The sequence below is a fragment of the Manihot esculenta genome, chromosome 16 (genome assembly GCF_001659605.2).
Source record: "Manihot esculenta cultivar AM560-2 chromosome 16, M.esculenta_v8, whole genome shotgun sequence".
Classification (NCBI taxonomy): Eukaryota; Viridiplantae; Streptophyta; class Magnoliopsida; order Malpighiales; family Euphorbiaceae; genus Manihot; species Manihot esculenta.
In genome coordinates this window covers 31,980,321-32,003,396 of record NC_035176.2, presented here as the reverse complement: position 1 = coordinate 32,003,396, position 23,076 = coordinate 31,980,321, and the positions used below count along the sequence as shown (strand labels likewise).

The following is a 23,076-nucleotide window of genomic DNA, read 5'->3' as shown; positions in this document are numbered from 1 at the left end:
ATCTCACCTATGTTGAACAGCCAGTACGGATCATAGACACCCAGATTAGAGAGTTAAGAAACAAGGAAATCCCGATGGTGAAAGTCCTGTGGAACCACCACAACTTGGAAGAGTGCACTTGGGAGACACGGGAGTCTATGCTCCAGCAGTACCCTCATCTCTTTTAAGGTTGGATCCCTATGTGTTGATGTGCTATATATGTATGTTATATGTTTGCCATGTTATGTGTTGTTTGGTGAACATTCGGGGACGAATGTTCTTAAGGGGGGAAGAATGTAATACCCGGCTAGACTCTGGTATCGGAATTCCTACCGTCCGGTGGAATCTCGGATGTCGGAAGCCTCTAGTAGGGTAGAAACATGTTTTCATAAAATGTTTTAAAGCATTTCATGGTTTTAAGTATGAAAATTTAATGAGTTTTTGCATGAAAAGTCTTTGGAGGAAAACCCAGGTTCGGCCGCCGAAAGTCAAGTTCGGCCGCCGAACATGCATGCGTTTTGGAGGCACGTTAGGCCCCCGAAAGCATGAGTGAGGGAAGTTCAGGTTCGGCCGCCGAAAGTCAAGTTCGGCCGCCGAACATGGTATGCGTGCGGAGGCAAGTTCGGCCCCCGAACGTGGTCTGGCCAGCCACTATAAAAGGGGCACTTAGCCGAAATGGGCGAGCTTTCTCCCATTTTCGGCCACAGCTAGCTTCCGACCTCCCTCTTCCCAATCTAGTGTTCTTCCTTCAAATCCCCACCATTTTTCTTGAGTTTTAAGCTTGCATTGAAGGTTTTGAACTTTTGAAACAAGTTTTGGAGCTTTGGGAACCCAGGAGCTCATTTTCGTGGATCTCCAAGTTTAGGTCGTCTCCCTCTCGATCTTCAAGAGGTAAGAGCCGATCTTAAGCTCCTTATGTGTTTTAAGTAGGTTTTAAGTTGTTTTATGGGTAGAGATGCATGTTTAGGCTTGTTGATGAGTTTATGGGTTTTGATGTTTTGATGAACAATGTATGTTGTTTGTGTGTGTTTGAAGTGTTGTAGTTGGGGTATTTGATAGTTTGAGACCCCTAGGTGTGATGTATGGTGTTTATGCATGTTTTAGAACAAGTTTATGCATGATTGGTGAGTTTGGAGGCAAAAATGCTTAAGGGAGCCAAGTTTCTGCCCTTTGGCAGAAACCAGGTTCGGCAGCCGAAGGGAGTTTCGGCCGCCGAACATGGCTTGGGAGGCAGCTTTAGGCTGCCGAAGCTTGCCCCCGAAAGTTGGAGTTTCGGCTCTGTCCGAGACTTTCGGCCGCCGAAGGTGCCGCCGAACATGCATGAGTTTCGTCTCTGTCTGGGAGTTTCGGCCGCCGAAGGTGCCGCCGAACCTGCCTGACTTTCGGCTCTGGAGGGACTTCCGGCCGCCGAAGGTGCCGCCGAAAGTGCCCTGTCCAGCCTTTTCTTGCATGTTTTCTAGGAGTGCCTTGAGGTGTTTTTAGGAGGTTTTTGGGGGTATGTTTAGAGTCTTGTTTATGTTTGTTTGGTACCTCATCTGTAACAGCCCGGAAACCGATACCCCTCTGTAACGGCCCGAACCGCCACTGGCGCTAGGATCCAGATCGGCTTAAGGCCGCCGGGACCCGTAGCAAGCCAAACATACCTCCTATCACCTGGTCAACTCCCATACATGATCGAAACTTAAACATAAAAACTGAAACATCTGACGTACATACCGAGCCTGACCTGTATGCGACATAACTGAAAACATAAAGAACCCCCCCTACTAGAGCCCTCATCACAACTCTAGCTGGGTCAACATAACATACATCAAGCTGGTATTACATCCAAAGAACTAGAACCTAACCTGTGCATGCATCAAACCACAAACATAAGACCTCTACTAGGGTCCTCATCCATAACATAACGTGGTAAACAACACATGCCACAAGATTAGTTCAAACTCCACTCACATCTAGCATAACATACATCATGTATTGAACATGGACTAACCAAGTCTTAGGGCCAAGCACAGTACTAATCCATAAACATAACTCTACTATACTTTACATTACATAACATTACATTATCTTAAAATACAATACATGTCCACACTAACAGTACTAAGCTAATGCTATTACAAAAGCAAAACCTTTACTCTTGAGACTTCCCGATCGACTTCAAACCTGCAACACTGGGGTTAGGGGAGAGGGGTGAGCTAAAAAGCCCAGTGAGTAGAAACAAGGAAAAACAGTTCATTAATTACATGCTCTCATGAAATGCGTCATAACACAAAGAAATCACATAACTGCATCTTATCCGTCTTGGGGTTCATGCAAATAAATATTCCCCACGGATTGTTTTTGAGAGTTCCTTTTTGCTAGCATCCTTTACTCTCAAGGATCGGACATGACCTCAAAATTCCCTCTGTCGGTGCCCGGCTCCCCCAAAGGAGCTCACACAGGACTTTCACATACATGACGGGGTACCTAGTCCACAGAGAGCTCACAGGGACTTTCCTATATGTACTTGTTCGGCTCTCAAAGGACTTACCCAAGACTCAATGACAGAAATGGGCTATTGAAGTCGCCTTGGTCCAAACCTCCTGAATCAACATCAAATAATGCAATGTGCCATATTCGTGAAACTAGTGCAAACAACCTATTACATATAAACATGATGCATGAGCATGCTTTAGGCATTTGATTTCGTTAAAATAAAAGATTAAGTTTAGTTCTACTCACCTCTGGCAGACGCCGAACCGACTCTGCAACTGCTAACACTGATGGCCTCCTCGATCCCTCGGGTCCGATCCTACACAGGTGGACTCGAATGAGGTGCCAACACACTCTAAACAACTCATAAACAACTCCCCAAAAACCCTCTAAAACATCACTTAAACATGCATAGAAAACAACCAAGAAATGGCTGGACAGGGCACTTTCGGCGGCACCTTCGGCGGCCGAACCCTCCCTCCAGAGACGAAACTCGGGCACCTTCGGCGGCACCTTCGGCGGCCGAAAGTCCCACTCCAGAGACGAAAGTCAGGCACCTTCGGCGGCCGAATCCTTCCTTCGGCGGCCGAAAGTCTGCTTTCAAGCCAAACTCAACTTTCGGGGGCAAGGTTAGGCGGCCTATCCATGCGTCCAAAGGCAGGTTCGGCGGCCGAAGCCACTTTCGGCGGCCGAACCTGAGTTCTTCCCAGAAGGGCAGAACTCAGCTTCTCATGCATTTAAGCCTCCCAAACCTTCCAACACCCCAAAACAAACACCCAACTTTACCAAAACATGCATAAACCCTTAACCATGCACAAAGGAGCTTAATAGCTTGATTAAACTCCAAAAACAACAACAAAAACATACATAGATAGCTTATGACCCATATAGGCCAAAACCATCAAAACAACCAAATCCTCACATACTCTTTCCCAATCATGTATACACTCTCCCACATGCATAACTTAGCCTAAACATTCAACATAACATCATATAAACATACATGAGCATCACATAACATACATTGGGCATAAAACCCACATAAAGCCTAACATGCATATCTACCCATACTCTACCATTAAAACCTTCATAAAACTTTATAAAAACACTAGGGAAGCAAAGATCTACACTTACCTCTTGAAGATCGAGGGTTGCGTGATCTCTAACTCGGAGGTGTGGAGAATCCAAGCTCCAAAAGCTCCAAGCTCCCAAAACTTTGATCTAAGCTTGAAAACTCTTCAAAACCAAGAATAAAACTCATGAAAACGTGAAGGATTGAAGAAAAAGCATGAAAATGACTTAAGGAGGGCATGAACACACCTGAGCACGAGAATGGGGAGAAAACTCGCCCATTTTCGGTCTGAGAGCCTTTTATAGGCGGCCAGCTAAACCTCCTTCGGCGGCCTAACGTGCCCCCTAAACTCATGCAAGTTCGGCGGCCGAACTTGACTTTCGGCGGCCGAACTTGGGCTCGTTCAAACAAGACTTTCGGAGGCCCAAAAGCACTCCCAAAGCCTTTCCATGTTCGGCGGTCGAACTTCACTTTCGGCGGCCGAACCTGGCAAACGCCTCCTTGGTCTTTTCTTTTCAAAACTCAATTCCTTTTCATTTAAAACCATGAAATCAGTAAAAACCTTTTAGAAAACACATTTTACCCCTCTAGACGCCTCTGGCATCTTCAGAAATTCCAGATTCCAACGGAGATTCCGCCGGAAGGTAGGGATTCTGATGCCGGAATCTAGCCGAGTATTACATCATCTAAGTCCACCTGTGTAGGTGCGGACCCGAGGAACCGAGATCCCCGGCAGTGAGATAGCTGCCTTTGAGTTGTTAAAGCTTCAGTCGTCAGGTGAGTGGAACAAACCCTTAAGTTTTAAAGTAAAGTAAATGAATAAAATGAATGAATCATAAAGCATTACCCATGCATCACTAATGCCATGCAATATTTCAGGATGTTTGCATTAGAATTCACGAATATGCTGCATTGCATAAATTGATGTTGATGTGGATGGTTGATTGGATGATCCATAGTCCTCGATATGTTATGATGAGATATGGCATGTTATGTATGAAAGTCCAGGTTGTACCCATTCTACGTCCCTGGCACAAAGAAAGAGAAAGACCGGTTGACCCATTCTACGTCCCGGCATATTGGAATGTTATGTTATGATGTGTTATGTAAGAGAAAGACCGGTTGACCCATTCTACGTCCCGGCACTTTGGAAAGGAAGAGGACTAATGGTGACAATACCATCCTTTATGTGATTAGCTGTGATGTGTTGCATTTCATGAAAGCATGAAAAAGAAAAAGAAAAAAAAAAGAAAAAGAAAAAAAAAGTTAAATAATATGTGGAAATAAAATAAATAATAATAATAATAATAATAATAAAAAATGAATAATAAATAATAATAATAATCAAGGAAATAATAAAATCAATGTTTTTAGTTTCTGCTTACTGGGCTTTATAGCTCACCCCCTCTCCCCTAACCCCAGTCTTGCAGGTACAGAGTAGATAGAGAAGTCAGCAAGAGTAAGAGAAGTTTATGTAATAGCCTAGTGGTGGACATGGTTTGTTTGTAATGTAAAAGTATGATATGTAATGTAATGAAAGTTTAATAGTGTGCTTGACTAGAGTCTGTTGTTTTCCCTGTACACATGGTCTTGTATGAGATATAATGTTTTTATGATGCCTATGTAACCCAAGCCTATGTTATGTTATGTTACCCCATTGGAGTATTTGATGAGGACTCCAATGAGAGGTTTATGTTATGTTTGTGCATGCACCGGATAGGCTTGGCAAAGAAATGTTTGAATGAAAGAAAAGTTTTAAATTTTTTTTGTATGTTGTTGACCATGTATGGGATTAAACAGGTTTACAGGATGTATGTTTGGCTTGCTACGTGTAATACCCGGCTAGACTCCGGTATCGGAATCCCTACCGTCCGGTGGGACCTCGGATGTCGGAAAACCTCTAGAAGGGTAAAAACTATGATTTTATGAAATGTTTTCATGTATTTCATGTTTTTAAGTAAGAAATTAAATGAATTTTTTACATGAAAAACCTTTGGAGAAAAACCCAGGTTCGGCCGCCGAAAGTCAAGTTCGGCCGCCGAACATGCATGTGTTTTGGAGGCATGTTAGGCCCCCGAAAGCTTGAGTGAGGGAAGTCCAAGTTCGGCCGCCGAACCTCATGTTCGGCCGCCGAACCTTGCATGCATGCGGAGGCACATTCGGCCCCCGAACGTGGTCTGGCCAGCCACTATAAAAGGGTCCCTTAGCCGAAAACGGGCGAGTTTTTCCCCATTTTCGGCCAAGGTGAGCTTTCCGCCGCCCCTCACCCATTTTTGATGTTCTTCCTCTAAATCTTTCAAGATTTTCACTTGTTTTCCCTTGGTTTTGAAGATTTAAGCTTTTGAAACAAGTTTTTGGAGCTTGGAAGTCTTGGAGCTAAATCCCTCCATTTTTCCGAGCTAGGGTCGTTCTTCCTCTCGATCTTCAAGAGGTAAGCTTCGATCTATGCTTCTTTTATGTTTTATGAAAGTTTTATGCAAGTTGATGGGGTAGAATGCATGTTTAGGCTTGTTGTTAGGTTTATGGGTTTATGTTGCGATTTGAACAATGTATGTTGGAAATGTGTTGTTTGAAGTGTTGTAGTTGGGGTATATTATAGTTTGAGACCCCTAGGTGTGATTTATGATGTGTATGCATGTGTAGAAACTAGTTTATGCATGTTTTGAGGCGTTTTGGAGGCTGTGGACACAAGGGAACCAAGTTTCTGCCCTTCGGCAGAAACTCAGGTTCGGCCGCCGAAGTGACTTTCGGCCGCCGAACCCCCTTGTGGAGGCAGTTTCGGCTGCCGAAGCCTGCCCCCGAAACTCAAGTTTCGTCTCTGTCTGGGAGGTTCGGCCGCCGAAAGTGCCGCCGAACCTGCATGACTTTCGGCCGCCGAACCTGCCGCCGAAAGTGCCCTGTTCAGCCATTTCTTGCATGTTTTCATGTGATGTTTTCAGGATGTTTTAGGGGTTTTTGGGGAGTATTTTAGAGTCATATTCAGGTATGTTTGGTCCCTCATTTGAGTCCACCTGTGTAGGTTCGGACCTGAGGAACCGAGACCCCCAGCAGTGAGCCAGCTGCTTCAGAGTCTCTTCAGAGCTAACCAGAGGTGAGTGGAATAAACTTTAAGTTTTAAAGCAAATTAATGAAATGTTTTAGCATGATTCACGCATCATGAATGCCATGAGATATATCAGGTTGATTGCATTAGAATTCACGAATATGTTGCATTGCATACTTTGTTGTTGATGTGGATGAATGTTGAATGATCCATTAGCCCTTTTATGTCATGATAGCTTATGTGAGTCCAGGTGTGCCTGCTACGGCTCTACGCCCCTGGCACTATGACTGATTATGGTAGTCCGGGTGTGCCTGCTACGGCTCTACGCCCCCGGCATGTATAAGTAAGGAAGATAGGGGCTAAATGGTGACAAGTTCATCCTTGTTGTGAAATGTTTGTGTTATGGCGCATACATGAAAGCATGATTTAAATTGATGTTTTATTATTCTGCTCACTGGGCTCTAGTAGCTCACCCCACTCCCTTTATCCCCAGAGTTGCAGGTACAGGATAGATCGGGAAGTCGGCTAGAGTGAAGTTAAGTCATGTATGTTGTAATAGATAGTCGTGGACATGAACATGATGTAATGAGTAATTATGACCATGTAATGTAATGAATGATTTGATGATGTATTGAGGATTATAGTAGTGCTTGACCTAGAGGTGTGTGAATCCCCATTATGTACAGAATGTTTATTGAGTAATGATGTTAATGACCATGATTATCCAAGCTGATATGTATAATGATGATACCCCATTGGAGTATTTTGATGAGGACTCCAGTGTGGGGTTTATGTATGATTTTGTGCATGCACAGGTTTTGCTTGGATAAGAGAAAAGAAAAATTTTTACAGATCTTGTATTTGTTGTTATGTATGGGATTCCACAGGTTTACAGGAGGTATGTAGGCTTGCTACGGGTCCCGGCGGCCTTAAGCCGATCTGGATCCTAGCGCCGGTAACGGGTCGGATTTCCGGGTCGTTACACTACGGGTCCCGGCGGCCTTAAGCCGATCTGGATCCTAGCGCCGGTAGCGGTCCGGTTTCCGGGTCGTTACAATAATAGTCAGCAAGGTCTCCCTGAAAGATGTGATGAAGATTTATTAGTTCCTTCTGAAAAATTACAAATACTAACGTCTGCTGAAGAATCACCAACATCTGAAGAATCACCAACATCTGAAGAATCACCAACATCTGAAGAATCACCAACATCTGAAGAGTTGCCCATGATAACACCGTTGACCAAAGAATCAACTCAGAATGTCCTAGACATCAACATTTCTACTCAAGTAAACCTGAGTCCTATACTTGATGAGTGTAATGAAACAAGTAACTCTTGTGACAATTTGGCTCATAGATATCCACAAAAATCAAATAAGGGTGTACCAAGAAAATAGTATGAGCATGATCTTAGAGCCAATATTAAGTATCCAATTAGTAATTATTTTTCTACTCATAGATTGCCCAAGTCGTATGCACTTACTATTAATCAATTATCCAAAGTATATATTCCTAGTAGGGTGCAATATGCCTTAGCAGATAAAAAATAAACAAAGGTTGCAATTGAGATTGCACAGAATCCCGTACAACACGATCGCACCAAACATGTTAAAGTTGATCGGCATTTCATCAAGAAAAAGCTAGACCAGAAGATTATACAGTTCCCGTTTATCAAGTCAGAAGATCAGTTAGCTAATAAACTCACAAAAGCAGTGTCTGGAAAGATATTCTATGATATGTTTGGCAAGTTGGAGTATAGATATCCATACTCCAACTTGAGGAGGAGTGTTGGAATGAACTGCCTAATTAAGAGTAGATTACCTAATCATAGGGATTTGCACAATTAACAGATCTGATATATATCATTTCCTGTATAGACTTATCTTATTTATTTAGAATAGAATTATTTTTTTTTCTCTTCTGATTTTGTATTATAACTGTATCTATATATAACCTCATTTTCGGAGAGAAATACACGACAACTGAATCATTCACAAATTTTATCGTCCAACAAAATATTTTTTTTGTCTAAATTTTGTTTATAATCGGTCCTTTGTGTTTTGGTTTAGCTTTGCTTCTTTACATGCATAGGATTCACGATTGTTTCCCATATTTGATTATTCTCGAAGTTACATAGTGTTGTCGGCGGCAGCTATGGCTTATTTTGTGGTGTGTAGCATCAGTGGAGATATTTACTTGGGAATGATTTTGTTGGTTTCGGTGGAGTGAGCTTTTATCTCTGTGAACTTCTTTTAGAATTGGGTCATTTACTTTTAGTTTTGCTTGCCCGTACTTCCAACGTTAGTCCGTTGGACTTGTTTAAAATGCAATTTAATATATATTTGGCAAAAAATAAAATTATTATTATTTTTTATTTATAAAAATTTATTATTTAACTTCTCATCTTAATAAATCAGTGTTTATATCTTTAAAAATTTATTAAAATATTTTTATATTTTATTATTAATAAATAATTTTTTTTATTAAAAATAAATAAAAAATAAAAATAAAATTTTTAAAATTCAATTATGTTCTCAATAAACTTCATATTCAATTTTATATATCATTATTATTAATAAATTAATTTTATATTTAAAAAATTTATTAAAATATTTTTATTTTTTCTCCAAATAATAATTCTTCTCTTTCTCTTTTTATATTTTTAAGAGTAAAAGTAAATAAAATCGAATGAAAAAATAAATAAAATTAAATAAAAAATTATTTCGTGTAGAAATAAAAATATTTTAATAAATTTTTTAAAATTAAAAAATTAATAATAAATCCCTTTTATTTACACCTTGTTCTTTGTGAATCGGTCGGACTGGTTGAACTACGAACCAGTAAGGGTCTGATTCAGTTTTCGGTCCGGTTTTAAAACTGATTCAAAGCCTTGAACCAGCGTGCTCTACTTCTGCAAATGTGCCATTCCTATTCAGCATCCGACGGGTTGAAGCTTTGTCGCCTAGAATCAGTAGGACCTGAATGAGAGAGGTGACTGTGCTTGTGGATGGGCAGCTGCGAGGATTTTGATATAGAGTGTCCAGTAAGACATGGCGCGAGGGTTCATTCTCTCATCGCAAAGCAGAATCACCACCGTCTCCTTCATAACGAGGGTTCGATTTTCGCCGCCAAAATCCCAAAAGCTAATATTCATGTCTACTCCTCCCCATTTCTGTCTCCGCTTACCTCCTAATGTGACCCCAACTCGCTCATTTTGCTGCAAATATTCTCTTGTCCAAGACCAAGTTGACATGGTCAAGTACAAGGAAGCTTTTTCGAAGCAGATGGCTCTGGCTGGTCTCAAACGCCACCACCGTATTGGTTTGTTCACCACGCTTCCACTTTTTCTTTTGGTGCAAATATCCTTCTTTTTTTACCTTTGCATGTGCTGTAAATGGCCCGAATTGAGCGTAACTTGGCTTATTCTTTGGTTTGAGTTTCTGCATATGTCCGTAAATTTTCTTATCTACATGTTATATGTTTGGGTTTTGGGAAATTTTGGTCTCGGAAATAGCTATTATTTAGTCTTCAAAATAAAAGCAGGGAAAATTCTGTTTTTTTTTTTCTCTGCTTGTCAACAAAAGCGGTGCTTAAGTGCAGAAATTAACTGAGATATCGGCGCTCGCTTCCTTTCTCAGCTATAGGAGTATCTGGCGGCCCTGATAGCGTGGCGCTTTGTTTCCTAACTGCTGCTTGGAAAACTGAGCGTCCTAGGGGTGTTGGCCAAAGTGGAGGCTTTATTGATGGGCTTTTAGCAATAGTTGTTGATCATGGACTGCGTGCAGAGAGCAAAGAGGAGGCACACATTGTTTCTCGTCGAGTTTCTGAAATGGGTATATTTCGTTTTGAATGTACACCACTCCATAAATTGTGTTGGTGCCTTGGTGGTAATTGGATTAACCGATTAAGGATCGCATGAGTTGTGTGTAGGAATCAGATGCGAGATTGCCTGTTGTAGTTGGTCAGATGGCAGGCCCAAACAAGGTCATTTGCAAGAAAAGGCAAGAGACATGAGGTAACTATTTCCTCCTGAAGTTAGGGATTAGAACCTTTATCTCTGGACTCCATTCACCCACTCTCTCTTCATGTGGTGGGAAGTGGGGCTTATTTTGATAAGGAGTACTCAAATAATTAGGATCTTTATCTGCACACCAGGTACCAAAAATTACAGAATATTTGCATGCAGCACCAGATTAGTGTTCTACTAATTGCGCATCATGCAGATGACCAGGTTAGGACCAGCATGAGTTTTAACTTTTCTTGGCCTGCCTTCAACTGTTGCAGCATTTCTGTGCATGTGTAGCAGTCCATAGTGAAATCAAACGCAATAGCATAGTGTTTATGTTACTGGTTGTTTATAGCTTGGAAAGCTTTCTAAGGACACTATAATTATGGTGATTTCTGAGCAATGCAGGCGGAGTTGTTCATTCTCCGATTATCTCGAAATAGTGGTGTGCTTGGACTTGCTGGCATGGCATTTACTTATCAAACTTTCTCCTCAAGCATGCATTTCTATGATGAAGATTCAAAGAATGATGGCATACTTCTAGTGCGGCCACTTTTGCATTTTTCTAAGGAAGATATGTACAAGGTATAGATGAAAAAGATGTGGAAAAATTTATTTCTTTGGTTTAAGAAAAGGAGCATTACTGATATTGTTGACAGTATAATTTGTTGTTTTTACAAATGAAATGATATTAGCTTCTGTTAGTAATCTTTTTCAGGTATGTAAGGTGGGTGGCCAAGACTGGGTTGAAGATCCAACTAATCAAAGCCTATTATATGCTCGCAATAGGATTCGGATGTCACTAAGAAGTTTGTCATCATGTTGGTATAAGTGATACTTACTATAATTAGGATTTAATTTCATTGTATAAATATGCGGCATTAGGGTATCAGATAACTAGCTCTTATTTCCAGATACCTTCAAGTCTGAACTGCAAGCTGTAATCTCTGCCTGTCGAAAAACGCGTGCCTTTGTTGATCAATTTTGTACTAAATTGATGAATCAGGCTGTGACCATTGTGCATGTAAGAATACTTGACCATTGGATATCAATTGTCTTTAGTGCCCACTTTTTTATTTAAACTTCAAGTGGATTACTGTGGTTATCATATTATTAACTATTTCTGTTCCTGATGTGGTTGGTACAGCAGCATGGATATGCCATTATTGATTTAGAGATTCTTAATCCATCAAAAATGGCAGATTTATGCCTGACAAAGTTCATGACCTTGGTCTTGCAGGTAGTAATTAAATAGGCCTTCTAATCCGTTTGATTACTTCAATGAATTGCATTCTAATAATTTGGAAGCACTCTTTGATATTGTTTGTTCTAAATCTGTCAGTTTATCTCTCAAAGGCAGAGGCCTGTTAGAGGTAGTACTTCAAAATTGTTGTTGGAGTACATTCGCACTTTCCCATGCAAGGTACACTAGTTTCACCAGTATTTTGCTTATACTTCTATGCAATATATGCTGGCTTCTTCTTTGTTGCAAACTTGCAATTGCCGAAGTTTTTAAACAGTTCAGACACATTCATTCCTTGCTCTTAACTAGCAAATTCTGTGCTGTATATCATTGTTTAAGATCTCAATCATGAATCCTTGGAAAGGATCTTGCATGAGTGTGTCAAGTTTAATATGGATTAGGACTAATATGGCAACTTCACTAAAGATTGTAGAGGACCATGGCTTGTGCTCTATCCCTATCACCCTGATTGACTAAATACACTGAGAATTAACTGCTAAACAAATGAAAAATTGGGCTTTTGTTTTGGAGTCATCTTCTTCCTTGCTGCTTTTTGTTTAGCGAGCATAGTTAACTTTGGAAAGTCCCCTAAAGGAAGCAGATAACTAAAGTTGTGATCAGGAAGGCTGAAATCCAGATCATGCATTGTGATTCCTTTTGGTGGAATTTTTCCTAGAAAAGATGATACAAAAAAGAAAAAAGTTGAACTTCTTACTCTATATATATTTTTTAAAATCTAAGGCTCTATTTGTTTAAAATATGTGGAAAATATTTTCTAAGAAAATAGCTTATTTACCATTGTATGGTTGCAATTTTAAAAGTAAGGGATAATAAATTTGTATAGGAAGTTTAGTGGTCTTAATAAGATAATCAAAGTGTAGAAGATGACTTCCTAATTCCTATCTTGAAAAGGAGTCATTTTCCTCAAGAAAATTGCTTAATTTTCCTTTTTTTTGAGAAAAAATATTTTTTATTGATCAATTTTCCCAAGTGTCTCAAACGTTAGAAAATGCGGAAAATGTTTACTATAAAACAAATGGAGCCTAAATCTTCCATGATTTGGACTGGAGCCACATGCATAAATGTTCTACTTGTGTATATATATATATATATACTCTTCAAAGTTTGTTGTTTAATTAATTTGTGTTGGTAACTACTCTTCCTCCTCCATTTGACGTTCTACAGACCTCTCTTACAGCAGCTGGGTGTTACCTTTGTCCAGCTACTAGGTCAAAGGGAACCAAAATCCTAGTTTGCTGCTCTGTTGATTGTCCCTTTCCTTCGAAAATGGAATCAACTTTCATTCATTCTGATGCAGAAAAGACGAGGTCTATGCCATGTGAGTTGGAGCAAATTATAACTGATGGAAAATTGTATTCAGACCACTTTGTTCCAGATGCATCAGATGTGTATTTTTTGGACTCTACATCTGAATCAGTCCTAACTGAAGCCAAAAGGCTTAATATTATCAGCGATTCAACCTATAGGAATATTCTTCTGTTGCAGAAGGATGAAATCGAATATTTTAAGGCCAGAATAGAAGATGATGTTGAATGTGAGTCAAAGGATGAGGTTGAAAATATAACTACATGTTCAAATGAACCACTTAGACCTGGGCAAATATGCTATTTCATGAGCAGATTCATAGTCAGGTGGAGCCTGAGCAAGAATATTCCTGTTATTCCTATTCCTGAGAAAAGTTACTGTGATTGGGTTTTGGAAGGGGAAGGTTGGCATCATCATCCTTGGTCTTGCACACTCAGCCATGACATGGTTGTTGAGGTGCGACACATGATTGAGTCTGACTGGCTTTATCTTGCCAAGTTGTTGAACCATGCGAGTTTGGATAATGTACACCAGCAAAGAATTTGTACAGCCTGTGAAAGTGAGCAATCCTCAGTTAACAGAAATCTCTACTTAGTTTATCTAAGATTCTCAGCAGAAAGAGCTCTCAAGTTGTTGAAATCTATTCCAGTTGCTGCTAGAAGAAGTCTACCTGTCCTAGTCAATCATCAAGGACTGTTACTAAGCATCCCAGTAAGTTGACCTATTTTCTATCTATCATTTCTAATGGGAGCAGTTCTTAACACTGGCTTTCCATTCATATTGACAACCATTTAACATCTAACTACGACTTTTTTAAACTTCCCTGTTGCCTGCTGGCTGTTTTTGTTTTTACCCAACTCATCTCTAAATTCTAATATTGTTCTTACATCTTTCAACGTTTACTAGCTGTTCCGAAACTTAATAATCCTGTTTTTTCAGAGCATTGGCTTCAAGAATTGTCCTTGTTTGACAGTCTCATGTATATTCAAACCAAGAGTACCACTCGGTGGAGGACATAGTTCATTTATGCAATTTTTGTGAAGTAGATGTATTCTGTGGAGCCATTGAGAGTACGTGATTTTCCCCCAACTTGTATCGAGTCATCTTCAAAGTGTAAATTCTCAGCATCACTGCTTTTAGCTGCTTGTACGTCTCCATAATCCTGTGTATTTCTTGAAGCTCACGTCCTTTGAATAAAGGAAAGGGGGCCAAACACTCCACGTATTCTATTTTTGCACTCCGTATTTGTTAGTTTTTAGATTGAATTAACAAAATTATTATTACATGATGTACTGAATCATAACCTTATCTAAATTTTGTAAAATTATTTAACAGGCTTGAATTCAGTTGAGGCTCGAAGAATACTTTTCCGAGTATCATTTTAGTTGCACTTGAAAAAGGTAATTTAAAAAAAAACATTGAGAACTTTTATAGCCAAGTCATGTTAACTTCAATTTTAAATATATTAAAAAAAGTTTTTTTTTTTTTCTTGATTCCGGTTTCAAAACGTATTGGCAAGCAAAGGTGTTCTTGTGGTACTCTAGGGGTAAGAAGGATTTGTCAAGTCGAATGATACAAATCGCGCAGATGATGAAACGGCAGTTGAAAATCAATGGATCAAGTAGTTGAAAATCAATGGGAGAAAACTAAATTTATTTGATTTTTTAAAATTATTTTATTTAGAATGAAACGGTTTAATTATTATTTTTTTCACCTTAATACAAATCATGCATTTGCTTGTAATTTTGTTTCAAATGAAACCAATGTGATGACGCTAATCTGCAGCCTAGCCCTCCAAGTGATATTAACCTCAGAAGGGGCAACTGCATATGGAAATGATTTGGATAGAAGCTAACATGGGTAGGCAGCATAGTCATGGTTAATTAGAATTTAGAATGCATGAGTTCAAAATTCATTTATTCACAATTTCACGCATAAAAACAAAAGCCATTGTAAACCTATCCCATAAGCTCCACTTTCATAACCTATATTGGCAATGTGACGAGCTTGGATATATAGTTTTAAAGGTGCAACAAAATGCCCTGACAAATAAAGGGCTTGATTGTGTTTTTTCCATTTCATTAGGGGACTTGTGGGGCTAAATTTAGCCCAAAATTTTACAATCGGAAAGCAATTAATTCATTCCCCAAATCCCAATTTCTAGAACTGATGTTATGTACTTCAGGTTGTTTGTAATTCTTGTGGTGTTGCACAAATAGTTATTTGGAACTTGTCAATCCAACCTCAGCAGAAAAGACACAATGAGCTGAGGGGGTAACCATTATAATCATAATCTGCCCTGACCTCCCCTTTCCTTCAAAGGCTGAAATGACGTGAACCACTGCTTCCAAGGGGCATCATTTTGTTGTTCAATCCATGACAAGAAACCACTGTCTAACAAGCAGAACATATTGACATAGAGGAGTTGGTACCTCACTGGCACATAACGAAAATTCGCAATCTGAACTATTGGCCATACACCACCCTCCAAAATCAAGGCTGGGAGAAAGTCCCTCTTCACATCTTCCTTCACTTGAGTTGCATTCTTGCCGGTGGAAAACCCCATATAAGTGAAGAACACAAACAAATCAAATGGGCCAAAGATTATGCCATCAGCTGCCACTTTAGCAGCAACAAATCGCACGGACTTTGGTTGCAGTTGAAGCCTCGTTCTTATAAGCCTGTCCAAGCCTTGATACCTGAGAAAAAATAAAGGTTCATATACTGAGATAAATGACATGATCCTCTAGTGCTTGCTTGTGCATGAATTCTTAATGATTCAAAGGTTAGCATCTCAATTCTGACGTTCAGCATTTTACCATGCATAAGATGTATAATTCTAATTACATTTTAAACTGTTTGTCAGGTTTATAGAATGACAATAGCAACTTTAAGATGGATTGCTAAATGCAACTTTTGGTTCAGTTCTTTGATTACATTTAAGTCACTGGCCCTCTAGGAGAATTCAATCTAACTCTTGTACTTCACCTAATATATAAGGCATACCACATACATACAATCAAATTAACAAGGGTCTACACATTTAGCGCATGCAATATATGGTGTACCATATACATGCAACCCAAAATCCTTATGTCAGAAAATAGGGAAACATTGCCATCTCATTCACTGCATAAAAAATAAATGGCAAAGAAAAACAAATGTTGTTTGCAGTTTATCTGGCATTATTTTTGAAAAAAAGCTTTCTTAAATATAATAGAGAGTATTATACATTTGATTGAAAATTAAATTTGATATGTTTTAGCTATAAAAAACTAAAATAACAAAATAACATTTTTTAAACTGTTTTTTTCAACAAGTAAAATGGTGTCTATTCTGAAACCTTTTCCCTTTAAAAGCACTTTTCGACCTTGAAATTCAACATTGAACGAGTCCTTAGATGTTAGAAATCACTGGTGAATATTCATACACACACAGCAACACAAACATATACATGTATTTATAGGTGCTGATAATTGCTTATTCTAAGACTTAAAGGGACTCACTTAACTGCTAGGGTCAAAGGAATAGAATCAGAAATGTATACTCTCTCCTTGGAATAAGGTGACAACAGCTTCATAATCAGAACTCAAAATCCCATTTCCAAGTAATAAATTTATTCAATAGCATTTCCATGCACATGCCCCCAACCTAGTTGAAGTGTCAAATCATATACTACTGTAAACATTATCCCCAAAGGAAGATCCTTCGGTAGCAGAATATGCAGTAGCACACAAGATCAGATGAAATGACATAAAGAAAGGATAACGAGGAAAACACAAACCAAAAGTGACCAACTGGACCAACGAAGCCAAAGCCAAACAGACTAGTGATAGCTACACGTTTCCAGTTGACTTTGAATTCTGGTTGTACATCTTGCTGCATGAAAAAGAGATTATCAAATTGCTATGCGGAGAAATTGGTCAATACACCAAAATAACTAGGTTCAGTTCAAAGCATGGCAACCAAAAGGTGAGTTCTATAACAGCATCCATTAAGAAAAAGATGGTGTTAAACATAAGAGGAGAAAAATACAGTAAAATGAAATAAATAAAATATTATTAGTTTTCCATAAAATAACTTCTTAATTTATTCTACTGAAATTATAAAATTTTGATATGAAATGTTATGATGAGATTGAACATGATGTGTTTAGATCATGTTACTAGATTGTTAAGGTAGAAACCCTAACAGAGATGAAATACAGAAGTAGATAGAAGAGAAAGAGAGATCAAGAGAGAAGAGATAGGAGAAGAGAGAGAGATATTGAGACTGAGAAGAGATTGAGAGGGAGAGTATTATTGATTATTCTGGAATGCCTCTCAAGGTACACAGATCAGTCTATATATAACAAAGATAACTGCTTGTAACTAACTCAACAGCTCTAACTATTTCTCCCGCCACTTTACACTTCAATAACTACTTCCAACTACTTCTTATTCTTCTACTTATTTCTATATCTTTTCCTGTAATATGCGACATAGATCTGTAGTTCAGAAGATCAGAATTTTGCTATTGATATGGACAAGGAAGTATTCCTTGAATAATTGCAAAGAAAACAAGCACAGAAAGGGGATGCTAAATGGAATAGGGCCAAGAATAGTCAATCTCTTTTCAGAAATCCCTTTGCTACAAGATATAGGAATTCAGTTTTATAGGACTTCACAGGCCGTTTAAGGCTAGATTACCTTATATGCCTCTTTCCATTAATATTATGCAGTGCAATGCATTTTTCATTCCGAGAATCAACCGACTACAAATAAGACATAAATCCCTTTCTAACACTTTAAAATTTAGTCTGAAGGTTTGCTTGAAGATAACCCATGTCTTCAGCTTTTTGTCCAAAATCAAGGAGCAAAGGCATAAGAACTGTGTTTAGCATATTAGGAGTAAGAGAAGCATAACAAAATTAAGTATAGAAAGCAACATAGAATTGGAGGCACAAGCTTGCAACAAAAATTGCACTGCTACAGCAGATTATACAGCCTAATTAAGTCTCTCGACACAAATCCCAAGAAGTAGGCTACAAGGAGATGCACACTCTTGGGCAAGAGTAACTGTGCCAGTTCAAATCATGACAAATCTTCAAAAGGATAAACTCAAATCTATTTCCTACAGACAATAGAAATAAGCCCCGTAAGTATCAAGTAAACTACATAAATGCTCATAAACACCACTGTCTTCGCTGCAACCACCAAACTATGGATTTCTGATATTGGTAAAGAGATGCACAATTAACATGTAGAGTTCGACCTAATTGCAGAAACAATAAAAACCAACACAGTAACAAAGGAAGACCAATATAAAATATTACCGGTTTCCTTTTTCTCATTTATTGAACTACTGGTGCAAAGTTGTATGTATTATGGAATTGGGTTGCCCCATTAACATGGTACCACACCCTCAAATTACCATATCATCAAAAGGGGTCACTGTTGCTAAATACAGTAAGTTGAAAAACATCATTTCTTCACAGCATTAGTTCCCATAGTTTCAGTGATGAAGGGGGAACTGTTGAAATTAGGGAAATGTATAATGCGTCCATTACAGAAACAGGAAGCATCGTTAGGGGCAGCAGGAATCAATCAACAGGAAGCATCATCTGGAATACGCAATGACGTTCCATTCGCAATTCACAAGTGATAGCGCAAGTGAATGGAAAAGTTAGTAGCCAAATGCACCCAAAACCAAGAGAATCTAAAGAAGGAATCAGTAGAATAATCCCAAAACATTCCAGGCAATTGAAACAGCAAATTAACTAAAACGATTTAGCCAAATAGTAGCACTTAAAAAGATATAAATAGATAGAAAGCACATCTAAATGAACAACGGAAATTAAAAAACAATAAAATTGGTCCAAACTCTCACAGGAATATCTTCAAACTACCTGGTTTCAATTTTCAAGCAGCCCATTGAAAAAGATAGGAGGAAAAATACATAACGCAAAGAGTTTCAATTAAATCGAGAAAATCAAGGATACCCAATACACAAAACAATGTACAGAAGGTACTTATAGCAGAAGGTGGTGAGCTTACAGAATTGTTAAGGCGTCTGAGTGCTGTTGAGTGAGTTATGTATTGAGCACCAATATCACCAATGCCCCAGAGAATTCCAGAGCTGATGATCTGAGTCTTGACTGGATGAGAAGATAGGCAGTGCTGGTACCATTTCCATAGCTTCAGCATCTTATCAGGCAGCGGGGGAGGGAGAGCGAGAGAGAGAAAAGGAGAGAGCTTTAGGATCCCATGTCCTGCTGAGTATTGATGACCGATTTGGCAGAAGGTCTGACTTGGGCATCTCATTGATTTTATAAAAAGATGAATTTCTGCTGTTCTTTTCTTTACTTTTAAAAAAAAAAAAAACTAAAAATAAATTTCTTTTGTGCCTCCCAAAAGGATAAAATCCAATTTAGCCCTAACAAATAATAATTTAGATATTTAAATTTTAAAATTGATAAATTAAATATACATACAGTTATAAATCAAATTATACTTTTTAAATAAATTACAATTTAGTTTCGAAAGTTTATAATAATAAAACTAGTATTATATTTGCAAGGATTTTATTTTTTAAAAAATATTTTTATATTAAAATATTTGAATAGTTATCAGATTTTTATGTTAATTTTTATTTTTATTTTAAATTGAGCTAAAAAGACAAATAAATAAATAAATTGATGGTATTTTAATTAAACTTTATTATTATTATAGTTTTTTAAATAAAAAAATAAGAAAAAATAGAAATTTTTTATTTTTCATGCAACCAATGGTATTGCATTAAAAGGTTTAATGGACTACAACATAAAAGAGTGCAAAGCCACTCTAAAATCCAACCCAAGCCAAAATGAGGAGTGCATAATAGAAGCCCTCGCCATTGCCAAACCGACAATAACGCCGGAAAAAGATAGACATCAACAAAATTCAAAACGATGCAAAATAAGAAATAACCATGACCAGAAACACAACATCAAAGGGAAATCAGCAACAACAGAAGTCGAAACACCATTTTCGTGCTAAGAAAATAAAATCATAACAAGACCAAAAGCATGCAAAGCATCCCAGCAATTATCGTCAACACCAAACCCATTACCCATTCTGATCCGGCCAAACTTCGCACTCATTGCTATCAATCAGCAGTTTTCAGTCTAATAATTAAGGAGCCAATTTAAGAAATTGTACAAGATTTTCATGCCAAAATCCGTCCATAGAAGTAGCTCAAAAACAAAACGAACCAAATATTAAAACAAAAAAGAAAAAAGAAAAAGCAAAAACCATCGTGGATATTTGCCAAGAAACGAGCCTTCCTTCTACCTTCCCTTTCTCTCCTCCTTTTTCTTTCACTGCCCTCTTCTCTTCCCTTTCACTCTTATTTTAAGAAATCTAGATTTATATTGTGTTATTTTATTTATTGAATAAAATTATTGAAAGAAGTGCAGATTGGTTCTACAAAAATAGACATAATACTCAAGTTCATCTATTTTTTGATCTACAAAGAGACAATATATAATGAAATGTTTTAAAAATTCTAGCATACTCCATCAACATGAATAATAAAATTAATCTATATTCAGTATTTTTCTTTTAATTTTAATTAATATGATTGATGTAAAAATATAATAATATATCAATATATACTTTATTATTGTACTTATTTATAATAAATGAATTATTGTTGTTATTTAAAATGTGCAAAGTGCAACTTTCATTTCTTTTTCTTGCACTTGGTCGAGCTGGCAATTGGATTCCATGACTGCTTACACAGTCAACATTTAGTTAAAATTACTTTTCTTTTTTTGAAGAAGGTTAAAATAATTTTAATATGAAAGTCTCTTTATTTCTAAACTTAATAATTTCAATTGGATTCCATGTCTTTTGTCTTTGTTTGCATTATAACTCTGAAAAATTAAAGGAGTCTTTCCATCTATATTTAAAAATAAGGTATATTTTAAGCTTGATAAAATACAAAAAAATACAGAAATTAAAATATTTATATTAAAAAAGTAGTATATTTTTAAAGGCATTTTAATAATTTATCATATAATTAATTAATAAAAAACTAAAATTCAATAACATTTAAATTGATAGACAAAATTATAAAATTAAACAGTTGAATTTTAAAAATATTAAGAAATATCTATTAATTTTAATATAATTTAAAAATTAAAATATAATTTTTTCAAATCGAACTAATTGGCTATTTTTTACTTTTAAATTCTTAATCAACACAATCTAAATTTTAATATGTTAAAATCAATTGTAATTTACAAATTTTGTTATGTCAATTTAGTAATTTTCATAAAATACTATGATAATAATTATATATTACTAATAAAATTACTAAACATAATATATTATTGTAAAAAAATATAAACTATAGTATTGTATCTTTATTTAAAAAGTCTCAAATTGTTTTTATTATTATTTTGAAGTAAATGAATTAAACTTTAGGAAAAAAAAAAATGAATGCAGCTTCAACTGAAATATTTAATTATAATTGAAGTGGCTACAAAACTGTAATTAGAAAATTACGTGATATTAATTAAAATTTTTTATAAAACCTCAAATATTATTAAAATGGTGTATAATTAATACAGGCTATAAAATGTTACTATACTATTAATAATAAAATATTTCAAATTTTATATGTTATTAAACTATTTTTGATGTTACTTCTAAAATAATTTTGATTATTTCCTAAAATTAAAATTATCAAAATTTGTGAAAAGAAAAATAAAATTCTGATAAAATTACTACATCAAAAACAAAATTAATTTAATTATTTAATTATAATTAAATAATTATTTTTATCTCATTAGTTCAAAATTTTAACAAACGCATAGGAAATATCAATTGTCAAATAATAGCACAAGTTGAAGCACAATGGGCCATACCACCACTAGCAATAATATTCCAATTTCGAAATGCTGAGGGGTTTTGATTTAAATCTGATAATTGCAATTCACATAAATTTTATCTTTCAATAAAAAAATAGAAAGTTTATTTTAAATAGATATTAAATATTTTTAAAATTTTTTTATTTAATCTTTAAATATTTTAATATTTAATCACTTAAATTTTTAAAAAATTTAATAATTAATTTTTTTATATCAAAAATATTTTAAATTTTTTTATAATATTTAAAAATTAAAATTAGTAAAAAAATTAATTAATAAAATTTTTAAGAAGTTTAAAATATATTTTTTAAAATTAAAAAATTAATTAAATTTTTTTTATTAAAATTAATTAATAAATTTCTGAATACTTTAAAAAGTAAATAATAATTTTTTTAAAAAATTACATATTTTTTTAAGAAAAAATTTATATAAATTATTTACCGTACAAAGGTAACCTACTACACAAGAATAATGCAAAATCATATAAATACTAATATCTAAATCGGAAAATACACCAAAAATAGATTCTTACCATTTTATTCAATTTACTTATTATCATTTATTATTAAAAATCCAACTAAAAGATCCCTTAATTTATAAAATTTTTTAATTATTCTTAATAATTATATTATTTAATCCTGAATTTCTAATTTTAACATTTATGACTAAAATTCTAATAAATCAATTGATGTTCATTAATAAAAATTAAGAAATTTATTTCCCAAACTACAAAATACATTTTTATTAGATTTTAAAATATTGTGGATAAGAATTGCCAATGCATAACCCACTATCAACAAACATCAGAACGTTCGACCTCATCTGATTCCAGAGCTGAAGGGTACAAATCTGAGATCAGCACCAGGCAAACATACAGTCAACTTGCCATTTTCAAGGGCTGGCAGCAAGCCCAGGAGAGAGGATAAGCGCCTGTTTGAAATAATTCATACAAATTTGATAATTGAAGGCCACCGAAATCTCAAACAAGCTAGTTTTATTCCCGTTTCCCTCAACAATCAACCACCAAGAAAAGAGAAAGGCA

The 23,076-nt window shown here is 36.2% G+C and overlaps 2 protein-coding genes across 3 annotated transcripts; one reads left to right on the top strand and one right to left on the bottom strand.

Moving 5' to 3' along the window:
• The first annotated feature begins 9,429 nt into the window (after nt 1–9,429).
• Nucleotides 9,430–14,487, top strand: LOC110602964. Of its 2 annotated transcripts, none has more exons than XM_021740586.2 (11): nt 9,430–9,887; nt 10,205–10,399; nt 10,497–10,581; nt 10,722–10,797; nt 10,981–11,157; nt 11,291–11,393; nt 11,487–11,596; nt 11,723–11,812; nt 11,915–11,995; nt 13,001–13,852; nt 14,081–14,487. In XM_021740586.2, exons 1-11 carry the CDS (start codon nt 9,617–9,619, stop codon nt 14,180–14,182), a joined length of 2,142 nt encoding a protein of 713 aa, XP_021596278.1. In that variant the 5' UTR covers nt 9,430–9,616; the 3' UTR covers nt 14,183–14,487. The 2 variants fall into 2 exon arrangements, with proteins under 2 accessions (XP_021596278.1, XP_021596277.1); XM_021740585.2 differs by having other exon boundaries at nt 11,720–11,812.
• A 556-nt stretch (nt 14,488–15,043) lies between these two features.
• Nucleotides 15,044–19,432, bottom strand: LOC110602918 (protein Mpv17). Its single transcript, XM_021740519.2, has 3 exons — nt 19,177–19,432; nt 16,926–17,020; nt 15,044–15,840 (listed from the first exon to the last, which is right to left on the bottom strand). Exons 1-3 carry the CDS (start codon nt 19,324–19,326, stop codon nt 15,429–15,431), a joined length of 657 nt encoding a protein of 218 aa, XP_021596211.1. The 5' UTR covers nt 19,327–19,432; the 3' UTR covers nt 15,044–15,428.
• Nucleotides 19,433–23,076: the final 3,644 nt, after the last annotated feature.

What these genes read in the sequence shown, in the direction of transcription:
- LOC110602918 (XM_021740519.2), bottom strand. Translation starts at nt 19,326, where the DNA reads ATGCTGAAGCTATGGAAATGGTACCAGCACTGCCTATCTTCTCATCCA. An exon ending in TCAGACGCCTTAACAATTCT is followed by an intron (nt 17,021 to 19,176) that starts GTAAGCTCACCA and finishes TTTTTCATGCAG; the next exon opens with CAAGATGTACAACCAGAATT. An exon ending in GGTCCAGTTGGTCACTTTTG is followed by an intron (nt 15,841 to 16,925) that starts GTTTGTGTTTTC and finishes ATTTTTTCTCAG; the next exon opens with GTATCAAGGCTTGGACAGGC.
- LOC110602964 (XM_021740585.2), top strand. Translation starts at nt 9,617, where the DNA reads ATGGCGCGAGGGTTCATTCTCTCATCGCAAAGCAGAATCACCACCGTC. An exon ending in AGGCTGTGACCATTGTGCAT is followed by an intron (nt 11,597 to 11,719) that starts GTAAGAATACTT and finishes TGGTTGGTACAG; the next exon opens with CAGCATGGATATGCCATTAT. An exon ending in TCATGACCTTGGTCTTGCAG is followed by an intron (nt 11,813 to 11,914) that starts GTAGTAATTAAA and finishes TAAATCTGTCAG; the next exon opens with TTTATCTCTCAAAGGCAGAG.